At 32.6% G+C, this 21,242-nt stretch overlaps 2 protein-coding genes across 2 annotated transcripts; both read left to right on the top strand.

Moving 5' to 3' along the window:
• The first annotated feature begins 5,421 nt into the window (after positions 1 to 5,421).
• On the top strand, positions 5,422 to 8,331 carry LOC114266915 (Tetratricopeptide repeat (TPR)-like superfamily protein). Its single transcript, XM_028207875.2, has one exon. The coding sequence runs from the start codon at positions 5,482 to 5,484 to the stop codon at positions 8,086 to 8,088; it is 2,607 nt and encodes an 868-aa protein (XP_028063676.2). The 5' UTR covers positions 5,422 to 5,481; the 3' UTR covers positions 8,089 to 8,331.
• A 4,284-nt stretch (positions 8,332 to 12,615) lies between these two features.
• Positions 12,616 to 21,242, top strand: LOC114266914 (AT hook motif DNA-binding family protein). Its single transcript, XM_028207873.2, has 6 exons — positions 12,616 to 13,162; positions 16,460 to 16,512; positions 17,827 to 17,958; positions 19,121 to 19,273; positions 20,281 to 20,545; positions 20,818 to 21,242. Exons 1-6 carry the CDS (start codon positions 12,778 to 12,780, stop codon positions 20,880 to 20,882), a joined length of 1,053 nt encoding a protein of 350 aa, XP_028063674.2. The 5' UTR covers positions 12,616 to 12,777; the 3' UTR covers positions 20,883 to 21,242.

The following is a 21,242-nucleotide window of genomic DNA, read 5'->3' as shown; positions in this document are numbered from 1 at the left end:
TAACAAAATAAAATCTGTTTTTATTTATTTATTTTTATTTCGAGTTTGATTTTTGTAATCAAACAAATTCTCTCGTTTCCTTTATTTCTTTATATTCTGGTTATTGTTTAGTACACAACAGAATTTAATTTATTTAAATACAATGAAGATTGTCCTACATAAACTGTGTATTTTATATATATTGAATTGAATTACATACAATAGAAGAAGCTTGTATTTATAGGTTGTAAAGAAACCTAGATAAGTATAGAAGGAGATAGAGAGAGAGATATAAGATATATTTACAATACAATATAGATAAGTATGATAAAGCTAATATACATTAACACGCCACATACCATTCCTAAGCAATGGAGCGAAGGCACTCCAACTTATTAAAATCAAAGGGCAAAGAAGGCAAGTAACGATTGAGTAGGGAACAAAATTAACTAGCTTTTCAAGCCAGCTAAAGCAAGTATTCCCTTTAAGGCTAACACCGCTCAATTAAAAGAATAATTTAGATTATTAAAATGAGACTTGTACTTAGTTTCATGATCCCTTTAATAAGTTCTCTTAAGATTACATTTGAAGGTAAAAGAAACTAAAAGTAATTACATATTGTTATTCTATCATAAGAACAACTTCAATTATAGAAGTGTCAAAATTATTTTTTAACTCGTTACAGTATAAAATAAAAAATATATATATATATATATGTATATATATTGTTATTTTGAGGATAATCTTTGTAGATGTCATTTTGTGATCTAGGAGCAATATTTTACACTAATTATTTGACACTAGTCAAATTATTTCTTAATATTTTAACAAGAAGTACTGAATCTTGTAATTTTTACTAATAATATCAAGTACAGGCACATGCAAACTTGTCCCTAGATCACAACATATTTTTCGTAGTCATTGTAATAGCCAGGACCACAAATATTATGGAGTTAAAGTCTTCATTTGATTTGATTTTTAAAATCTGTTTTTAGAAATAAATTTTTATTTGTAAAAAACTAAAATTTATTTGGTGATGAAAAAAATTAAAAATATTCATCATTTTCATATAAATTTATCTTTTTAAAAAGTAGAAATAAAAGTTTAAAATATCTTTATGTCCATTTTAGTTTGGTTGGTGAATTAATTTGAGTGGTGGGCTCTTGGAAATTATGTAAGAAAATTGGGTTAATTGTAATTAGCTTAATAGTGAAAAAGTTGGGATTTTTTTGGATAAATTACAAATACACCCCTTAAAATTTACTTCAAATACAAATTGTCTTTTGTGGTTTTGAAAATTATATTACACTCCTTGAAATTTTAAATTTAATAACAAATAGTCTATTTTATTAATAAATTATCAAGCCAATTAACAACTTTAATAATGACAAAATTTTATTTCAATTAATAATTCAAGTCATTTTATTATTATATAGGAGAACAGTTAGAAAATTTATTTTTTCAATTAATTATGTTAAATAAAAAATTCTAACAATGTGAGATAAATTGTAATTTTTCAAACCATATGAGACGATCCATATTTTAAGAAAATCTCAATAAGTGTATTTGTAATTTATCCTTTTTTTTAAAAAAAAAATGATGCTAAAGTGATTATTTGTATAGTTGTTATACTCTTAACTTTTGACTATTCTAACTTTAATTTTTGTATAATTAAATACCAGTCAACTAAAAAAAAATTAAAATTACTTTAGCGAATCCGAACTCATAACTAAAGTTGTAATAAAGGCACATAATCATTTTATTCCATTTCATTCTAATTAACCAAATATAATATAAGAGTTCATAAAAAATATTATAAGTAAAATAAAATGATATATAAATATATATGGTGTGTTTGTTTGGACGGACTGAATAAAGGAGGATTGGAATCCATCGGACTGTTAGTCCTAGAATACATTGTCCCCAGATTATTTGATTAGACTGCATTTGTATCCTATGTTTGTTTAGTCATAAGATTAAATGTCAGAAAAAGACTATTTAGTTGGATATGATATGAATCCTACGTTTGTTTGAGATATTATATAGAAGGATAAATGTTCAAATGATTATTTTATCTTTTTCAATTATTTACTATGTATAACAATATTAAACACATCTTTAATATTTTAATTATTTTTAACTAGATTAAATAAAAATTTATTTTATTTTATTTTTTACTCAATTAAATAAATTTATTTTTTTTAAATTAAATATATTAAATATTAATAAAAATATATGTTATTTTTTTAATTAAAATCTTAAATAAATTTATTTTTAAAATAATAATAATTAAAATAAAACATCTATTAAAATTTAAATAATGAAATTAAATAAAATATAAACAAAATTTTAAAATAAAACATCAGTAAAATATCTATAAAAAATTATTTTAAAAAATTAAATAAATAAAAAATCAATAAAAACTAAATAAAATTATTTTATTTTTAAATTAAGACATTTAAATTTTACTGAATTTTATTAAATATAATACATAATTAAATAATAGAAGGTCAAAATGGTCATTTCACCACCTAATCCCATATCCCTTTATCCCTTCATTTGTGTCTCACCTCTCGGGACACAATAATCCAATAGATTTGGGACTAATAGTTCAGTGTAAAAATTTTGAACCAAACAACAAATGAATGGACTAAAAGTTTAATTCCACCTCTCAATCTCTCAAAACAAATACTACCATAAAGTTTATTCCAATATATATTTCTTTCATTAAACAAACACTACTTTAAAATTAAAAAATTAAATTTGAATTTTTTTTTAAAAAAAATACGTGACTTGCCCGGCTTGGGCCTCCGTACGTAGTGTATATATATATATATATTCCCAAAGCACTAACCATTAGTTTTTGGCTGGTGTAACTATTAAAATAGATTATAAATTATAATTTAATAGATTATAAATTATAATTTTAATTAGAAATTGTTAATTTATTTAGTGTAACTTTTGAATTATAGATTTAAGTTGCTGAGTAGTGTTTGTTAAATAAATTGTAAAGTAACTTTTTCAATTAACTTTTATTTTTTACTATTCACTACTTGTTTACATTTCTTAGAAAAAAAAATAATAATAATCTATAGTCTATTTGGGTCTGTTTCTAATTTTAAAAAAATAAAAAAATTTAAGAGTATAACTGTAAATTAACATATCCACAATAGAAGCTGATAATCAAAAGTAAGAGGTGAGCAACTTCTCAGAATCAGTTTTTTTGAATTAAAATAAGTTGTTATAATTATAAACTGTTTGAAATAAGTTTAATCAAACAGTCCAAAATAACTTTTCGAAAGCTAGAAGCTATAAGTTGGTTCAAAAAAGCCTAAACAAATACCCCTATTAAAGGACAAATTACCAACACCCTCTCAAGATTTGACTAAAATATAGATTTTTTCTTAAGGTTTGAAAAATTATAAATTACCCCCTGAAGTTTATATTTGCATAACAAATGAGGGGTAATTTGTTATGCAAATATAAATTTTGAGGGGCAATTTGTTATGCAAATATAAACCTTACGAGGCAGAATATAATTTTTCAAACCTCAGGAAAAATTTGTATTTTAATCAAATCTCAAGAGGGTGTTGGTAATTTGTGTCCATTATTAAAAAAGGAAAATTAGGTATACATTTCTCCATATGTTTGAGTTTTGAATAATACTTTGTGGGAAAGATTTCTCCTACCATATGCATTTTATAATTATAAAAGACATAATTTTATATTTTTTAAATTATAATTAACAAAACCTTAAAAAGGTATAGTCAAATATCTCAAAATAATATCATAATTAAATAAAAAAATTGATTATAACTAAATAAAAAATTAATTATGACTAAAGAAGAAAATAATATAATTAAGAATGTATACAATATGAGGGTGTATATAATAAAATTCCATATTTTATAGTTTATTCCTTATGGTTTTTGTGGTTTTTTTTTTTTTTTTTGGTTGCAAGAAAATAGATGTGTAAATAGACTACTTCATATATCCGTTAGGGAGTATTACTTCTTAGCATCCATAATACATTTGTAGAGAATCTCACCGTACTTCCGGTAAGGCCAAAGTTAAAGCCTCTCGCACGCTCTGAACGCTAAAAAATATATTTAATCCCAACAAACAACCATAAAGATTCAAACCTAAATTTTGAATGAAAAATTTGAAAGTCTTTCCCCAAAACCAAAACCTCATTGATTCTTGTGGTTTTTAAGGAATCCTAGATGGATTCTAGGTTTATCCCTATTTTATTTTCCTTTTGACTTGAATTTTCTTGATGTGGACCAACATGCACATATTGCTATATTTTCAGAGCTATCATATTCAATTTCGACCAACTGTAAAAGTAACGGATTAAGAAGTACCAACACAAGTACGTGACATGAATATATTAAGATATTAATTTTAAGACGACAATGTTAAGGCAAGATGTATATATTGATATGTTAACTTTTTAAAAATATAGAATCTGATATGTAAAAGACATGCAAAACTATATGTAAAATATTAAATGAGTTCATGTCATCATTGTTACTATATGTAAAAGACACTGCGTTCTTTCATGTACACCCATCGCTTAACACAAAATTATAAATTTTACCTTCTTTACCAATCATAACATCTCTAGAGCACCATGTGACCATGGTCCAGAAATATCCAATAATTACTCCAAAACGTAGACTCTCTGGTCCAATTATTGAATTGGAAGTAAGACTTTGTTTGGGTTTTTTTTTTTTTTTTTTGTTGAAAAAATGAAAACTAATTTGATAAAAATAAATATTAAAAAAATACTTTTAAAAATATTACTAGCCTCCCAAAAGATAAAATTACATAAAAATGATAATTATTTTTATTTTTTTACTTTTTTCACTAAATTAATTTTTACCTTTTAAAAAAATTTTGAAATAAAATTGTGAAAACGAAACCATGGCCTAAGTCTTTTTTTTGGGAGGATAAATTACATTTACACCTCTTGAAGTTTGGATTTAATATATGTCGCCCTTGATGTTTAGAAAATTACACTAATTCCTATCATTGTAATTATTTAAATGGAATAAAGATATTGAATTCATGCACTCTTTCTTTTCTTGCTTTATTTTACCTCCTTAGTTTTTTTTTTTTCCCTTTGCTCTACTTTTTTTTTCAATAGAATTTCCTCTATTTTTCTACTAAGAATTGTTATTTTTTACATAAGTAAGGGTTTGTGAAATAGGACTAGTAATCATAGAAGTTTAAATATAATTTTCAGAACGTCAAGAGATGAGATGTAATTAGATTAAATTTTAAGAGGTGTGAGTGTAATTTACTTTTATTAATTATTATTACTATTATTATTATTATTTTATAGTTTGCTTACGTTTTTGGGCCAAGTGGATAGGGCTAATTGATGTCTAAAAAAATTTTAAAAAATAAAATAAAAAAATAGGCTATTTGATGTGTCACCTTTGTTTTGTGTAGAAAAAAGCAGAGCAACTGTGGATAGGCTTTAAACAATTAGGGAAAATGTTGGTGAAGCTCCAACATATAGATACCAATTGCTTCCACAGATTGAATTCCATAAAAACCTCTACACCCAACAATCCACCACTAGTGTCAGTATCTCCGCCAAACAATCTCAAACCCACCAAGAAACACCAAGATCAAGAAGTTCCTAGGAATCCCAATGGAGATGTCAAGAGATTTAGCAGAGTCTATAAGCAAACCCATGACCCAAAAACCCATCTTCACGAGCCTAGCTCAAATCCACATGGTTCTATCAAGAACCCAGATGGAAAAAACACAAAGGGTAGTTCTAGAATCGATAACAAGAGAGCTTCAATGGTTAAATTGACTCCTGTTAATGGGAATGGTGTGGTGGAGAAGACGCATACCAAGTGTTCGACGAAATGGCTACGTTACGGAGGGTGTATTCCAGCAATTTTGGAAGCTTTGGAAACAGTTATTGATTTGGATGAGGCGTTGAGGCCGTGGGAAGAGAGTTTGAGTAACAAGGAGAGGACTATAATTTTGAAGGAGCAATCGAGTTGGGAACGGGCGTTGGAGATCTTTGATTGGTTCAAGAGGAAAGGTTGTTACGAGTTGAATGTGATTCACTACAACATAATGCTTAGGATTCTTGGGAAAGCGCGGAGGTGGAGCTTAGTCGAGAGTTTGTGGGATGAGATGGAGAAGAGAAGCATTATGCCGATAAATTCTACTTATGGTACACTGATTGATGTTTATAGCAAAGGTGGGCTCAAGAATGAAGCGCTTCGTTGGTTGGAATTGATGACCAAACAAGGAATGGAACCCGATGAGGTGACTATGGGGATTGTTGTTCAAACATACAAGAAGGCAGGGGAATTTGAAAAAGCCGAGCAGTTCTTCAAAAAGTGGTCGTTGGGTAAATCTTCATTTGATGAGGGAAGAACTAGCACCCCAACAATATCTACCACAATGAATGGTGATTCTCGGGGACATGTTTCTTTGAGCTCATACACATATAATACCCTGATAGACACATTTGGCAAGGCTGGGCAACTTAAAGAAGCATCGGAAACGTTTGCAAGGATGCTAAAAGATGGGATTGTGCCAAATACTGTGACTTTCAACACAATGATTCACATATGTGGTAACCGGGGCCAGCTGGAGGAAGTTGCTTCATTAATTCGCAGAATGGAGGAGCTCCGGTGCTCACCTGATACTAGGACGTATAATATTCTTATTTTTCTTCATGCTAAGCATGATGATATTGAAATGGCAGCAAAGTACTTCAGAAATATGAAGGAGGTTTTGATTGAGCCGGACGTTGTGAGTTACCGCACCCTCTTGTATGCATTCTCAATAAGACACATGGTTGGTGAAGCTGAAGATCTCATTTTGGAGATGGATGAAAGGGGTCTTCAGATTGATGAATTCACCCAATCAGCTTTGACTAGAATGTATATAGGAGCTGGCATGCTTGACAAATCATGGTTATGGTTCATGAGGTTTCATCTTGAAGGAAATATGAGTCCCGAGTGCTACTCTGCCAACATTGATGCATTTGGGGAACGTGGGCATGTTGATGAAGCTGAGAAAGTTTTCATGAGTTGCCAAGAGGGTAAAAAGCCTAGTGTTCTTGAGTTCAATGTGATGATTAAAGCTTATGGAATCAACAAGAGATATGATAAGGCTTGCCAATTATTAGACAGTATGGAGGAACACGATGTGGTTCCAGACAAATGTAGTTACAATTCTCTCGTCCAAATGCTAGCTAGTGCCGATCTGCCACACTTAGCGGTGCTCTATGTGAGGAAAATGCAACAGGCAGGATTGGTAAGTGATTGTGTCCCATATTGTGCAGTGATATCAAGCTTTGTGAAGTTGGGTCAGTTGAAAACCGCAGAGGCAGTTTTTGCAGAAATGGTTCGATTTGAGGTCCACCCTGATGTTGTTGTTTACGGTGTACTGATAAATGCGTTTGCTGATATTGGAAGTGTTAAAGAAGCTATAAGTTATGTTGATGCAATGAAAGAGGCAAGCATACCCATGAATAATGTTATATATTCGTCTTTGATTAAGCTTTATACTAAAGTTGGATACTTGAAAGAAGCAGAGGAAACGTACAAAATGCTACAATCGTTTGATGTTGGTGCTGATGTATATTCTTCAAATTGTATGATTGATCTCTACAGCGAGCGATCTATGGTTAAACAAGCAGAAGATATTTTTGAGAACCTCAAGAGAAAAGAACAGGCAAATGAGTTTTCACATGCTATGATGTTGTGTATGTACAAGAGACTTGGGAGGTTTGAGGAAGCTATTCAGATTGCACAAAAGATGAGAGAATTGGGACTTCTGACTGATTTGTTGAGTTATAATCATGTGCTAGGGTTGTATGCATCGGATGGGAGATTCAAAGAAGCCGTGGGAATTTTTAAAGAGATGATGGAATCTTCTGTTCAGCTCGATGATTCTACATTTAAATCACTTGAGGTTGTCCTAATGAAATGTGGAGTTCCCAAGCAGGCTGTTGGCAAGATGGAACTAACAAGGAAGAAAAATGCTCAGATTGGGCTGGAGGCATGGTTATCAACTCTTACTGCTGTGGTTTGTTTTGACAATAATGAAGTTGATGATGATGTTTAACTCTTGTGAGCTGGGACAGGGGTTTTGAGTTTAAACACTCGAGTTAAGGTTTCAGGGCAAAGAGTTGGGCAAAGAAAGCTCAAACAGTGGCGGTAATACCTTGCACCGAACAATGGTGATGACACAAGTACATACTGTAAAATTAGGCAAGTCCATGAAGGGCTATGTTACAATTGTTTTTCTTTTAATTCTGTGGAATGTTATGCAAGCAATGAATATAACTTTACTATTTGTGGCTGCTAATCCTATGTTAATCATCTGAAGGAGTGTCTATATTTGAAATTCTGCTCAGGCACATCAATATTTAAATATTTCAAATCGCTTTTCTCTAAAGCTACCTATTGAAGGGTTTGGGAAAATATCGTACAATTGAAGGGGAAAAAAAAGTCATTCTTTGTTGCTCAAATGTAAAACACAATAGAACACAAGTAAATTGTGTGGTTTTGAATATTAAACTTGAAGTGCAAATAAAAAAATTTATTGATTTAGAAGCATGAAAATTATTTCTATAATAATAACATAAAAAGCTATTGTAGAAATTTTGATTAAACATCTATTGAGCCATATATCCTCCTTTATATGGTGTATGTGTAGTTTTGGGTAAGCAACCCATCTGAGTCTGAGTGTCCAGTCCAAAACACAATACAAGAAAAAGTGTTTGTCTCTGCATTTTGAACCCTAAAAAGGATCATCCTCCTCCTCCCCCCACCTCGCCAATTGTTGCTGCCACTACAGTATGCCACCGCCAAGGTCAGCCTCCCATTGTCACTGTTTTCCGTTGTACAGAAAATTTGTTTTCGTTTCTTATATTATTATACCAACGAGTCATGATTCAAAATCAACATTAACTAAAAACTTCATTTGAATAACTACATCAATCACACCAGCGTCCGATCCTTTATATTCAATTTCATGTTATCAAAACACTATTTCGTGATGCATAGTTGAACACTAATGTGGGTGCACTAGGCAAGTCCACACATCCCACATCACTCTGTGAGAGATCACAGCTCCACTACATAAGTGGACTAACTCCCTTAGACTAGTACGAGATCTTTTAAAGCCGTGAGGGGTTAGCTACTGGTTTTACCTTACTCCAAAACGAACAATATCGTGCTGGTCGGAGAGAGTTAGTTGCTTCATTTGGCGCCGCCTGTGGAAACTCCCTAGGGAATTATATGGGTGCACTAGGCAAGTCCATGCATGGTTTAAGAATACTCCTTCAATCCAAACAATTAAGATAATTAATGTCATTTAATAAACCATAAGCTGATTCCATTGTTAAAACTAATAGCAGCAAAGAAAATAAGTAGTTTTGAATTACTTATCCAAAGAAATGGTTTTCAATTAAATGACCCAATCAAGATTTTGTATTTGCTCTTTCATTAATGGTATAGGATAACACTGTTTTTTATTTTATGACAACTAGGGATGGGATTACTTGATAATTTGGACAAATATATTTTTTTATATGCAAATACTAGTATTCTACAAGCTCAAAAGGCATCACTAATTTTTCCCCCCAAAAATTATATATTTATGTTTTTTAAGCAGTTGAGAGTGAGAGCAAAGAAATAGGTATTTGAAACAAAATTCAAAAGCAATGAAATTTAATTTTTGGTCATTTTGGAATTCCTAACAATTTGAAACTTTTAGTCCTAAATTTGTGATTAATTACCTATATTTTGCAATTGATCTTCAATTTTGAAATTTTTAGCGCTTATTAGAAATGTCAATTTCTTGGAAACAGTAAAATTTCATTCTCTCTAGTAAAATTTCACTAGCCTTTTTTACTGAGTAAAATTTCACCGTTAGATTATTGTGTTGTGGTGATAATGGTGTTGAAGGTTTTTTTTTTATTTTTTGCACTGAAGGTTATAAATTTTAGTATTCAATTAAAATTTTACTTTTAGAACAAATAAATTTCTCTTTTTGAAAACAGTAAAACTTATTTGTTTTATATAACAAAACAAACAAAACACCCAAAATTATCACTTTGAAGGCTTCACTTTGAGTTTTTAACCCTGAATTTGAAATTAAACACCCAATTTTTTTTTTATATTTATAAATATCCATTAATTTTGTAGCTTTTAGCCTCTATTGAAAATGAGACCCATCATTTTGTATATGAAATTGTGTTTGTATATAACTACCCACAAATTTACATTCACTTGCTTTGAAAACAATTTCATTAAGGGCCAATTTGGAGACTTTTAATCTATTTTGGGTCACATTACCTATATTTTTTTAAAAAAAGAAAAAAAAAATTTTTAACCAACTTCTCAAAATAACCCAAATTATTCTGTCTCCCATTCTAGCTGGTCATTACCCACATCCATTAATTATGGGTTGTTTTAGGAAGATGGTTAGAAACTTACTTTTTAAATTTTTTATTTTATTTTTTTTGAAAAGATATAAAAAAATATGAGAAATAAAAATAGATTAAAAATTAAAAAATAACTTTAACCATCTTTCCAAAATAGCCAATCTCCTACTTCCAATCATTAATTTTGAATATCATTGTCAACAAATTTACCCAGGCCACTGTCACTAGTTACCGCCACTCACCTCATTCACTTATGACCAGTGACTATCTCCCACCGTTAACAACTACATATCGCTAATAACTTTTTATTTTCAAAATAATATTAAAAACATACCGTACGTATAAAAAAAATTATTATTATTATATTGAAACTAATAAATTGTAAACGTACATAACACTCCTTTAATTTTCAAACTCAAATACAATTTTTGTATTTTTCTTACTAAATTTTTTATATATTAGTTAAAGTTAAAAAAATAAAATATTTATCACATTTTAACAAAAAAAAATTGTTTACAAATAATTTACTTTTTTAGTGATTTAGAAATAAAAAAAGGGGTTAATTGATGATAAATCCGATATAATGAGGGTATAAGGTATTATGTGGAATATTTTTTGTTGATGAGAGATCCATACTTTGTGAAATAGTTTGGTGATAAATCCTGGAGAACATTTTGTTTATAATTTTACCCCTTCACTTTTTTTATCTATTTGATTTTCATTGACTATCTGTTGAAATTATTTTTATCTGTTGAAATTTTTTATTTGTTAAAACTCCTATCTGTTTAAATTTTTTATCTGTTCAAAATTTTCAATTTTTTTATTTGTTGATTTTTTTATCTATTCAAATATTTCCTCTTTATCTGTTCAATCTGTTTCATTTTCATTTTCATCAACAACAACACATCATCAACATCAACAACAAAATAACTACAACTATCTGTTGAATTCAAATAGAAAAAATGGTGCTAAAAAAAAGAGAGAAAAATGGTGATGCAGAAGAAGAAGATCTAGATTTGAAGAGTGATCTGTTCAAATCTGAGAAATACACCAAACACAAGAGCCACCATAGAGGGCGGCGTGGTGGTAGAGCAAGATCGGTTTTGTGAAATTTTGAACATTATTGTTCATCTCTTGAATCCATGCTATCATGCTAGCAAAATATTTAGATCTTCAAGTCAAAAGCTTGAGAAGTGAAAAAATTAAAAAATAAAAGGAAAGGAAAGGGGGAAAAAAAAACACTAAATTCTATTTCTTTGTGATTCAAAAACCTACAATCAAACTTGCAAACAGAGGGGTTTTCTGAATGGTGAAATCGAAGCATTCTTCAGTTTATTCAATTCAAAATGTATATTTATATAAAAAGATTACTACTACTAATAATAATAATAATAATAATAATGTAAGCAATTATCCATCTAGCTTAGGTATAAAATATGGAAAGCAGCATGAAGGTCATTTAATAGCTCTATACTAGGATTGATATCAGGTCCAAACTAAAAAGAATCAAACACCATCACACAATTTGATCATCAACCTTGTATGAGAAGACTATGATGACAAGAATTTGACAAGATCAGCAAAACTACGAATTATTGAAAAACAGAGAGAGCTATTTCACAGATAAATATCTTTAGTAGTGACTAAGCAATAAAATGAACAATATGTATACATTGTTATCTTTGTGGTGGATCGCTCAGATCTAGAGAGATGACGTAGAGATTTAGAGAGAGAAAGAAAGACCTAATGGCGACTATATCGACAGACTTGTCGATGATCTAGTTAGTTCAGAGTCCCTTCGTTGTTGACGACTTCGCGAACTAGCTAGAGTTCTGCTTAAAGAAGACGGAGGCAGTGAAGGGAGGAGCAACGGTGTCATCATTGCCGATGAATGTACCCGATGAGCGACGAAGTAAAGAGAGAAAGAGAGTGAGAAAATGATTTTGCTTAGGATTTGAGTTGGGAACCATGAACATATATATAGATGGATATTTTTGTTATTTCATAAAAACTTGTTTTTATAGACATAATAAAGTTGCGTGTGGACCTTCGGGCATAAAAAATACAAGATTGGATTATTGACTCGAATACCCTAAAAAAAATTTCATCAAAAAGCAACAAAAAAAAAAAAAAAAAAATTCTCAAAAATAATTATTGGAAATTAAACGGAGAATATATCGTTTGTGTGCATTGTGAGATATGCCAATCCAAGGGCTGAGAACCCATCACTCCAATACAATACAATAAAAACCTAAAACTAAAAACTCCAAAAGAAAAAGAAAAAGAAAAAAAAAAATCTCCCGTACTCCTCCACCACACACATACCCTTCTCTCTCTCCCGCTGTCTCTCTCTCTCCTCGCGAATGGAACCGAATGAAAGTGGACTAAGCTCTTACTACCACCACCAGCACCACCAGCACCACCAACAGCACCACCAGCCTCAGCCACCGCACCACCAGAGCCCCGCCGCCACTTCACCCACCAATGGAATCCTTCAAAACGCTGACAACAGAGCCCCTCACATGGTGTACCCTAACCCCGTTCCATCGGCTGTCACGCCACCGTTAGAGAGCGTGCGGAGGAAGAGAGGGAGACCTAGAAAGTACGGCACGCCGGAGCAGGCGGCGGCGGCGAAGAGAGCGCCGTCGTCGTCGCATTTGACGAAGAAGAAGGAACAGCCCTTTGGAGGTGGCGTTGGTGCTTCGTCTCTGTCTTCTCCTTCGAAGAAATCCCAGTTGGCTGCTCTTGGTGGGTCTCTCTAAACCCTAATTTTCCTTCTCTAATTCCTTGATTTTGCAGTGGTTTCAATGTTCTGTTGTGTCTTTGTTTTGTTGCATGTACAAATTTGTGTAAATTGTGTCCTTTCAGAGATTTTCTGTTTCTGTAATTTCATGCGAAGAGGGCTTTTTTTTGTTTTTTTTTTTGGGTTGATTTTGTGTTTGCATGTAATATTTGGGGATACATTGTGTACGAACTTTTTGTTTGTTTGTTTGTGTTGCAATCTTCTGTAGTCTGCTTTAAAGACTCGATCTTTACTTGATTTCACAAGGGCCTTATGTATGGAACCTTTCAATTTGTTATGTTACTTCCATGCCTAGTTTTTTAGATTCAAGTGGTTATATGCTCATGTGTTTGTGCAAAAGTTAACCAAGTGTTGCCAATGTGGCAAATCAATTATTTGGGTATTATTTTTATAATCGGTATGTGATGAATGTGATAAGAGAAGCTGCACTGGCAGAGGCAGACTCGAACCTACGTAGGCATATGCCTGATAACTTGATAAGGGAGTGTCTCATCCAACCCTATTGGTCTCTATTTTTTGATAAACATTTATTTGGGTAGTAGTATTGGTATGTGATTTGGCTTTATTAGCAGCATGGTTTTAATGTAGTTAAAAATATATACAGCCAAATTTATCCATTATATATATATATATATACAGGACCAAGTTAAATCCTATTTTGTTACCCTTGGTGGATTTTTGAATCCCTTTTACTGCTTAATGTATTGAATTCAAGACGAAAATATGGGCATCTATGTTTGCATACAATTGAGGAAGAGACATTTATTATGTTCATGAAGCCCCTTGTTTTGTTATGCTGCTGCCACACCCTAGGCATAATCAATATGCCTTGTCAATTCTCTATTGTTTCATGGTCTGCCATTTTCTAAATGGTTGTTTTCAAATTCATTTTGCCAACAATAGTCCTTTCCAATATATATTCCATTCAAATGACCTAGTTGGTTACCCTTGGTGGGTTTTTGAAATATTCTGAATATGTGAAGCTTAAGATAATAAAGGCATGTGAATTTGCATTCTATTTGCCTGCAGAAGGTGTTTTTTTCCCCTGTTGATTAAGCAGTTTATAATCTTGTCCAATATCAACTGCTCAAGTAGTATCTGCTGCCACCTGGTCACGAGTATGTTTGTGATGATGTTTTTAATTATTTTTAGATAGAGTATGTTTGAGATGTTGCTGTGCAAGTGCATGTAAATCGCTCGGCACAAAAAAAATGTAACAAAAAAACTTCTTGAACTTTAGTTTTCTTCTTGCTTTTAGGGGATTTCTTGATTATGATGATTTTGGTGTGTTTTCCCTTAATAGTTGAGGAATCAATAACTTCAAGTCGTTTGACGGGTTGGTTCAATAACTTATGGAGTCCTTTAATGCTTTTTGGATAGAGTTTACAAGCATTTTAAAATGCACTTTCTGAATTTGTAATCTTTTGAAAAAACTGAAGCCCTAGATGGTTGGGTTTGGTGGACTTTTGAACCAGAAATTTGGTTGCCAATTCTATGCTGGATATCTTGATACAAGATGAATTTGAATTTTTGGTGCACAACAAGCCTTACTGAAAATCCTTTTAACCAACGATTTTCACTCAAAAAAATACCTTTCATTTCTTAGACTTGCACATTTATAGGGCTCTAATCCATAATTCAACCTAAGCATTCACTTGCTAACATGTCATGACGCGATAGCTCAACTTGTCATGTCACTTGAGTAGTCATGTGACTGGCATGTGATCAATTTATGTCCCTCCCCCAAGTGCACAGGCATTAAAAGAATTTCTTTTAAAAAAAAATTAACTATTTTTAATTCAATTGTCCAAGTAGATAAATGAAAATAAAAAATTCACTCGAGCTCTAGTACCTCGTTCTCTTCCTCATTTTTGTTTTGACCTTGATTTTGCAATTATTGCATCATGAGTTATGACTAGGTTTATGGTGTTTAGTTGGACTAGATCTGAGGTAAATATGATGGAAGATCAAAGCAAAAGAGGAAAGTGACACCAGAAGAGGAGGAGAGAACATTAGGGTTGATCCCAAATTTCACAGAGAATATGACTTTTGTTCATCTCAATATGTTTAATCTTATCTTACAATGTTTTACATCTAGTACTTGATCTTGGGAAATATTATTAACTGTGATATTCCAGAGTACAATCTAATTGGATCCTAGAGAGTCTAAATTCAATTTTGTCAACAATGTCTTAACCAGAGTAGCTTGCAAAGACCATGTATCACTGTCTTATCTTATCTATCTACTGTGACCTATCAACAACCTGTGCTACAAGAAACCAAGTTTTCTGCCACGAAAGTGTAACATACGGGCAATGTGAGTGTTGTTGAAATGAGGATGTTAAGGTGGATGTGTGGCAAGGTTAGAAAAGACTGAGTTAAAAATGAGTATATTCGTGAATGGATAAGATTAGTACCGATAGAAGATAAGTTGAGAGTGAATAGATTGAGATGGTTTAGTCATATATAACGGAGACCAACAGAAGCAGTAGTGAAGAGATGCGATACAGTGATAGCAGATGGAAGTGTTAGGGGAAGGGGCAGACCTAGATTGATGTGGGCTAGTGTAGTATGTGGAGATATGAATCTCCTTAATTTGACTAACTAAATGGAGCTTGATAGAGTCGAGTGGAGAAGAAGGATTCATGAACCCGACTCCATTTGATGGGATTTAAGGTTTGGTTTGGTTACATTCCGGTGAACATTGCATAAAATTGACTTATTGCATGGTGTAGACACGATCTGTTATCCATGTTAGAGGTGTTACATGCAATGTGATTTTTACAAAGAAATGTGGATATCTTATTTCTTCATTGATGTCTTTCACTGCTTATAGAAATGAACATCTGCGGATAACTTTTTATAAATATGATTTGATGATTAAATCTGCTCATCTCATTCTTGTAAGATGCAGGCATATCTTCTATAGCTGCTCATCTCATTCTTGTAAGATGCAGGCATATCTTCTATAGCTGCTTCTCTGAAGTGCTTCATATTTCTAAACCTGTTTGTGCATTTGGATGATTAAGAGTAGCTTTCCATACCTAGTTTTCTCTTTCTCATTTGAAAAAATTATTGCAATTATATTTTCAATACACAATTTTATGTACAATATCATTCCTTGTGTTGTGGAACTTTTTATTGTTTTACAATAATGTCTAAGTTCATATCAATCTGTTGTGGTTGAGAGATACATATGTAAATACTTATTCGATGCATTTACATCTACCTGGGTGATGCAGGTAATGCGGGGCAAGGTTTTACTCCACATATTATTTCTGTAGCTGCTGGTGAAGTATGCTTGCACATCTTTAAATTTAATGTTGTCATAAAAAAATTGTCATTTATATAGAATTAATTGTTATTGTCAATATGCATTCTCTTGTGCGTGCTGTGATTGTTCCATATGTTTTGGACTGTTGACCTGAAATTACATCTCAGTTATTGTTTCATTTCATTTCCTGCTTGCTTGCTTTTTTGCCTCATTTGTAGTGTATATTATATATTAAGCAATTGTGGAATACAAGAACAACTGACTCAAACTTAAGCACTGCAGTGGTTTACTGCAACTCTTTATACACAACCTTTAAAGGAAAAAAAATTTTAAAAAAGAGAGAGGTGGAAGTCTGCTACATTCTAGAATTTTTATTGTTACATTATCTTTTTGGAAATTAAGCCTTATTGTAATTTTTATTGCTACCTTTTAGAATTTCGTTTTTTTGCTGGAATCTAATCTGCTTATCCTTAGGAAGTTATATGGAGTAATATCCTTCTTCTTTTGGTTGGTATCTCAGATTGCACTCTTCAGCGTTTTTATGGAAAACTAATGACGAAACTTTCCCTCAGTACCCCGTTTATTCAGTAATGAGTTAACGAGTTTTGCAGGCTAAATCTTCTTCGTCTACTCCCTTCAATGTAACATTCTCTTACATTTCGGAGAACAATTGTTGACTGGCTGAATTTTTATTGCAAAGTTTGTGATCATGTGATGATGCTTTTCTTTCACACTGGCTTTAGTTACAAGACTTTCACAGATTGTACAACCTCTAAATTGGATCGCAATAAAATTTTTCTTTCTATTGTTTTATATAAGATCTGAAAAACTGATATTAAATTAAATCCTAATAAAAAGATTCAAGAGGCGATGTATAATGTAGAACAGCACTAGGAAATTTGGATAGTGCATCCTACATCTTGGGTTTGAGGTGGGTTTTGATCACTAGGAAATTCATAGTTTTTTTAATAAAAAGGGGTAACATTGGTTTGGTTTTAGAAGCTTAAGTTTACATGAGTTTCTAAGATCTGGTCGCTGAAAATTCCAAAGGTCCAATTGCAGGGCAAGGGCTTGGGTTATGGTCGATTTGGCTTTGTATGATTCAGTTTTGGCTGTAAGGTTTTTGTGCTAATGATAATTTGACTATTTTTCTGCTGTTATAGACTGGTTTCTCTACTTAGATTTTTTGGTTGCAAGTGATGATATATCACTATGTTACGTTTCTTGATTGTTGTGCTGATGCCTATTAGGATTTTCTTTTTGTTCTTCTAAATCAGACTATTTTCTTCTAGTTATAAACATGTAGTCCTAACAAAATATATATGCATTGTATAGGACACACACCAGAAGATTATGTTGTTCATGCAACAAACCAAGCGTGAGATCTGTATTCTGTCTGCATCTGGTTCCATCTCTAATCCGTGTCTGCGCCAGCCAGCAACATCTGGAGGCAACATTACATATGAGGTAGTTTTTTATCAGTTATTTTTGCTGACACTTCAAAAGGATACATCATCAATTGAGTGAAGCAAGAAATTGAGATACGAAGAGGAATTTATCTTTTACTTCTTCCTCTTCTTTATTTATTTCCTTAAGCTTACTCATAGGTCAAACATGTTATTTTCAGAACTCCATATTTATATTTGATCATTATAACAAAAATGGTTGGCTGTCCAGGCCATTTACTCTTCTTGCCCTATCACTTCTGCTATTTTTTTTTTTACTTTTAGTTTTTAATCAACAACGAAAAAAGAAATATTATTAATAAAGAAAGAGATATAATATACAAATAAAAATGTGGAGGACAAGAAATCCTCTGAGGACAGAGACCAAAAAAATATTTCCAAAACACACCCTCAAATTACTACCAATAAGAAACAAAACAATTCCTTTGAAAGGTGCTGAAACCGATGCCCAAAAAGAAGTCAAATAATAGAAATTTTCCCCATAAGCCACCAATATCATCTGATTTGTCTTAAAGATTCTTGCATTTCTCTCCAACCATAAAACCCACAATACTGCACAAATTACACAACTCCAAAGGTGCCGTGACTTCTTATTTGAATCAAAGCTTCTGAGAACATACACTTCCCCATTCTAGGAAACATTGGTTGTACCCCTTATGAAACTCCACAAAACCGTAGGTTAAGAAGAGTGAGGTTTCTTGCTCAACACCTTTCTCTTGCTTTTTGTTTTAAGCACATCCGTAGTCTATCGCTTTCCCCTACTACCACAACACATGGATTGGAGACCTAAGTGATGGATTAAGAAAAAATCAATGAGACATTCTTTGCCATGTTTTCTCTTGCAAGGCTTAAATGTGTAAACCCATTTGATTAACCTTACAAGGTTTTACATGTTCTGTCGAAATTGAAATCTCCCTCATTCATTTGATGTCTTTATTCCACCAAATTATCAAAATTGAAAGGACAGTAAATGGTGAGGCAGAGAACTGACCTTTCAGTTAAAGCAACTATCTTTTGCTAAAACACGCTTCTTCCTTTGCTTAGATTTCCACCTTTTTGACATTATTCTGCAAGACAACTTGATGCACTGAAATGTGGTTTTGCAGTCCTTTCAACAATTTTTTTTTGATATATTGTAATTCTATTGCTTACTTCAATCTCAGGGACGGTTTGACATCCTATCACTTTCTGGATCTTATATCCGTACTGAGCTCGGAGGGAGAACTGGTGGGTTGAGTGTCTGCCTCTCGAGTACTGATGGCCATATCATTGGGGGTGGTATTGGTGGACCCTTGAAGGCTGCAGGCCCAGTACAGGTTAGCGTTTCAATTGTAAATTGTAATCTTAGTTGAAACAATCATCTGTATGAACTAAAGGACAACACTTATCTTCTGCTGTTTTGTTGCATGTGTGATTCTGTGTGTGTGTGTGTGTGTGTGTGTGTGTGAGAGAGAGAGAGAGAGAGAGAGAGAGAGAGAGAGAGAGAGATTAAACAACTAACAATACCTTTATCTAATTCTTGGAGCACCAATGTCTGTGGAACACCTAGACGTAAGATTTTATTTCTTCTTGTGCATTGAGTTAATTATGGGTGTGCAAAAAAAAAAAAAAAAAAAGAAGCCAAACCACACCTACCCAAACCAACCGGAGTGGTTTGAAAAGTCGGGTGGTTAGATGATAAAAATTGGTGGTTGGTTGGCCTACGGGTTACAGTATGTCAACCCGTCTACAAAGCGACCCAACCTTCCATTTATTCACACACAACCTCTCTGTAACCCTACTATCATTAATTGGATGACACCCACCCCTCATTTTCATTGCTTTCCCCCCCCCCCTCCCCTTTCTAATTTGATTGTTTTGTATATTAATTTGTGAAACATAATTTCAAACATCATACATTTGATTAATTTGTGAATTTTGCGTCAGGAATTGGAATAAATAATTTTTTTTTGTTTGAATAGTTTGAAAAAAAACAAGGTTGTATGTTCATTGATATTCTTTCTCATTTTGTATTTATATCCAGCACAAACTGTTGGTTTGAAACCTAAATTTTTTTAACCTAACCGTCAGGAATGGATGTTGGCGGTGGGTTGTAAAATTCTCAATCTGTAAAAAGTGATACAGTTGACGATTTTCCCTAAAACCAACTCAAACCGACCTGTGCATGCCTTTAATGGATAACAACAGCTAAATTTATGTTTAACATGCTGTTGGCCAATGAAGAATTGCTTTGCCATAGTTCTTACCTAATTTTTTGCTCCTTGAGGGTGACAAGCAGTCCTCTCTTACATGTATTGCTTACTAGTTGGTTGTGTGTCCACAGGTAATTGTTGGCACCTTTCTTATTGACACCAAGAAGGATATAATTGCTGATGCAAAAGTTGTTGGGGCATCAGTTTCTGGTGTTGGCTTCCAATCTGCAGTAGATTCTTCTGGAAGAGTCCCGGTCAGAAGCAGTGAAGATCATCAAAGTGTTAGTGGTAGTCAATTCATCATTCAGCCTCGTGATGTGCAGGTAACAAATTCACGGGCAACTGACTGGAGGAGCGGAACAGACACTAGAATCAATGCTGGTTATGAATTTACAGGTACCGTTTACTTGATGGGTTGTGGGCCTGGGCATGTGTTTTTGTGTGGTGTCTGTGGGAGAGGGTTGGGATTAGGGGTGGGTGTTGTGTCATGTTGATCATATTTGTGTCATGTCATTTTTGGGTTTGTGTCAAAACTATCTCAACATTAACTTGACCCATTTAATATTCGTGTTATCGGTTCATGTCACATTCGTGTTCATGTCAGAAAATAACTAATCCTAACCGGTTAAGTTTGTGTTGGGTTTAATTGGGATGTTCTTGATTTGCAGGAAGGGTAGGTCATGGAGCTCACCAATCTCCAGAAAATGGGGACTATGATCATATTCAAGATTAGAGATAAAAGTTGTGGACTTTTGAGATGGAACTTTGGTATAATCTGTAACCTGTCCTGTCCTTCCCTGAGAGCTGGTATGCACTGTATGAAGTAATATTTTGATGATATGCTGTTGTATAGGTGTTGCCAAACAGTTTCTCTCTTCTCAGCTGCTGTTACTGTTTATTAGGCACCCTTATATCAGTAAGTTATTTGCCCTAACGAACCCCTCTCTGAATTCTCTTTTGGCCTTTTTTGGTGCAGCTTCTGGGATTGCTTATAGCTCCTCTTGTTTTATTTTTTATTGAAAATTGGTGTGGTCTGGTGCGGTTTTTGCTTATAATTTATCGGACAAAAATAGTTTTTAGTTTTTGCTTTTAA

Source organism: Camellia sinensis, chromosome 1 (genome assembly GCF_055761805.1).
Source record: "Camellia sinensis isolate YWXY chromosome 1, ASM5576180v1, whole genome shotgun sequence".
Taxonomy (NCBI): Eukaryota; Viridiplantae; Streptophyta; class Magnoliopsida; order Ericales; family Theaceae; genus Camellia; species Camellia sinensis.
This window is presented reverse-complemented; position numbering and strand designations above follow the sequence as displayed.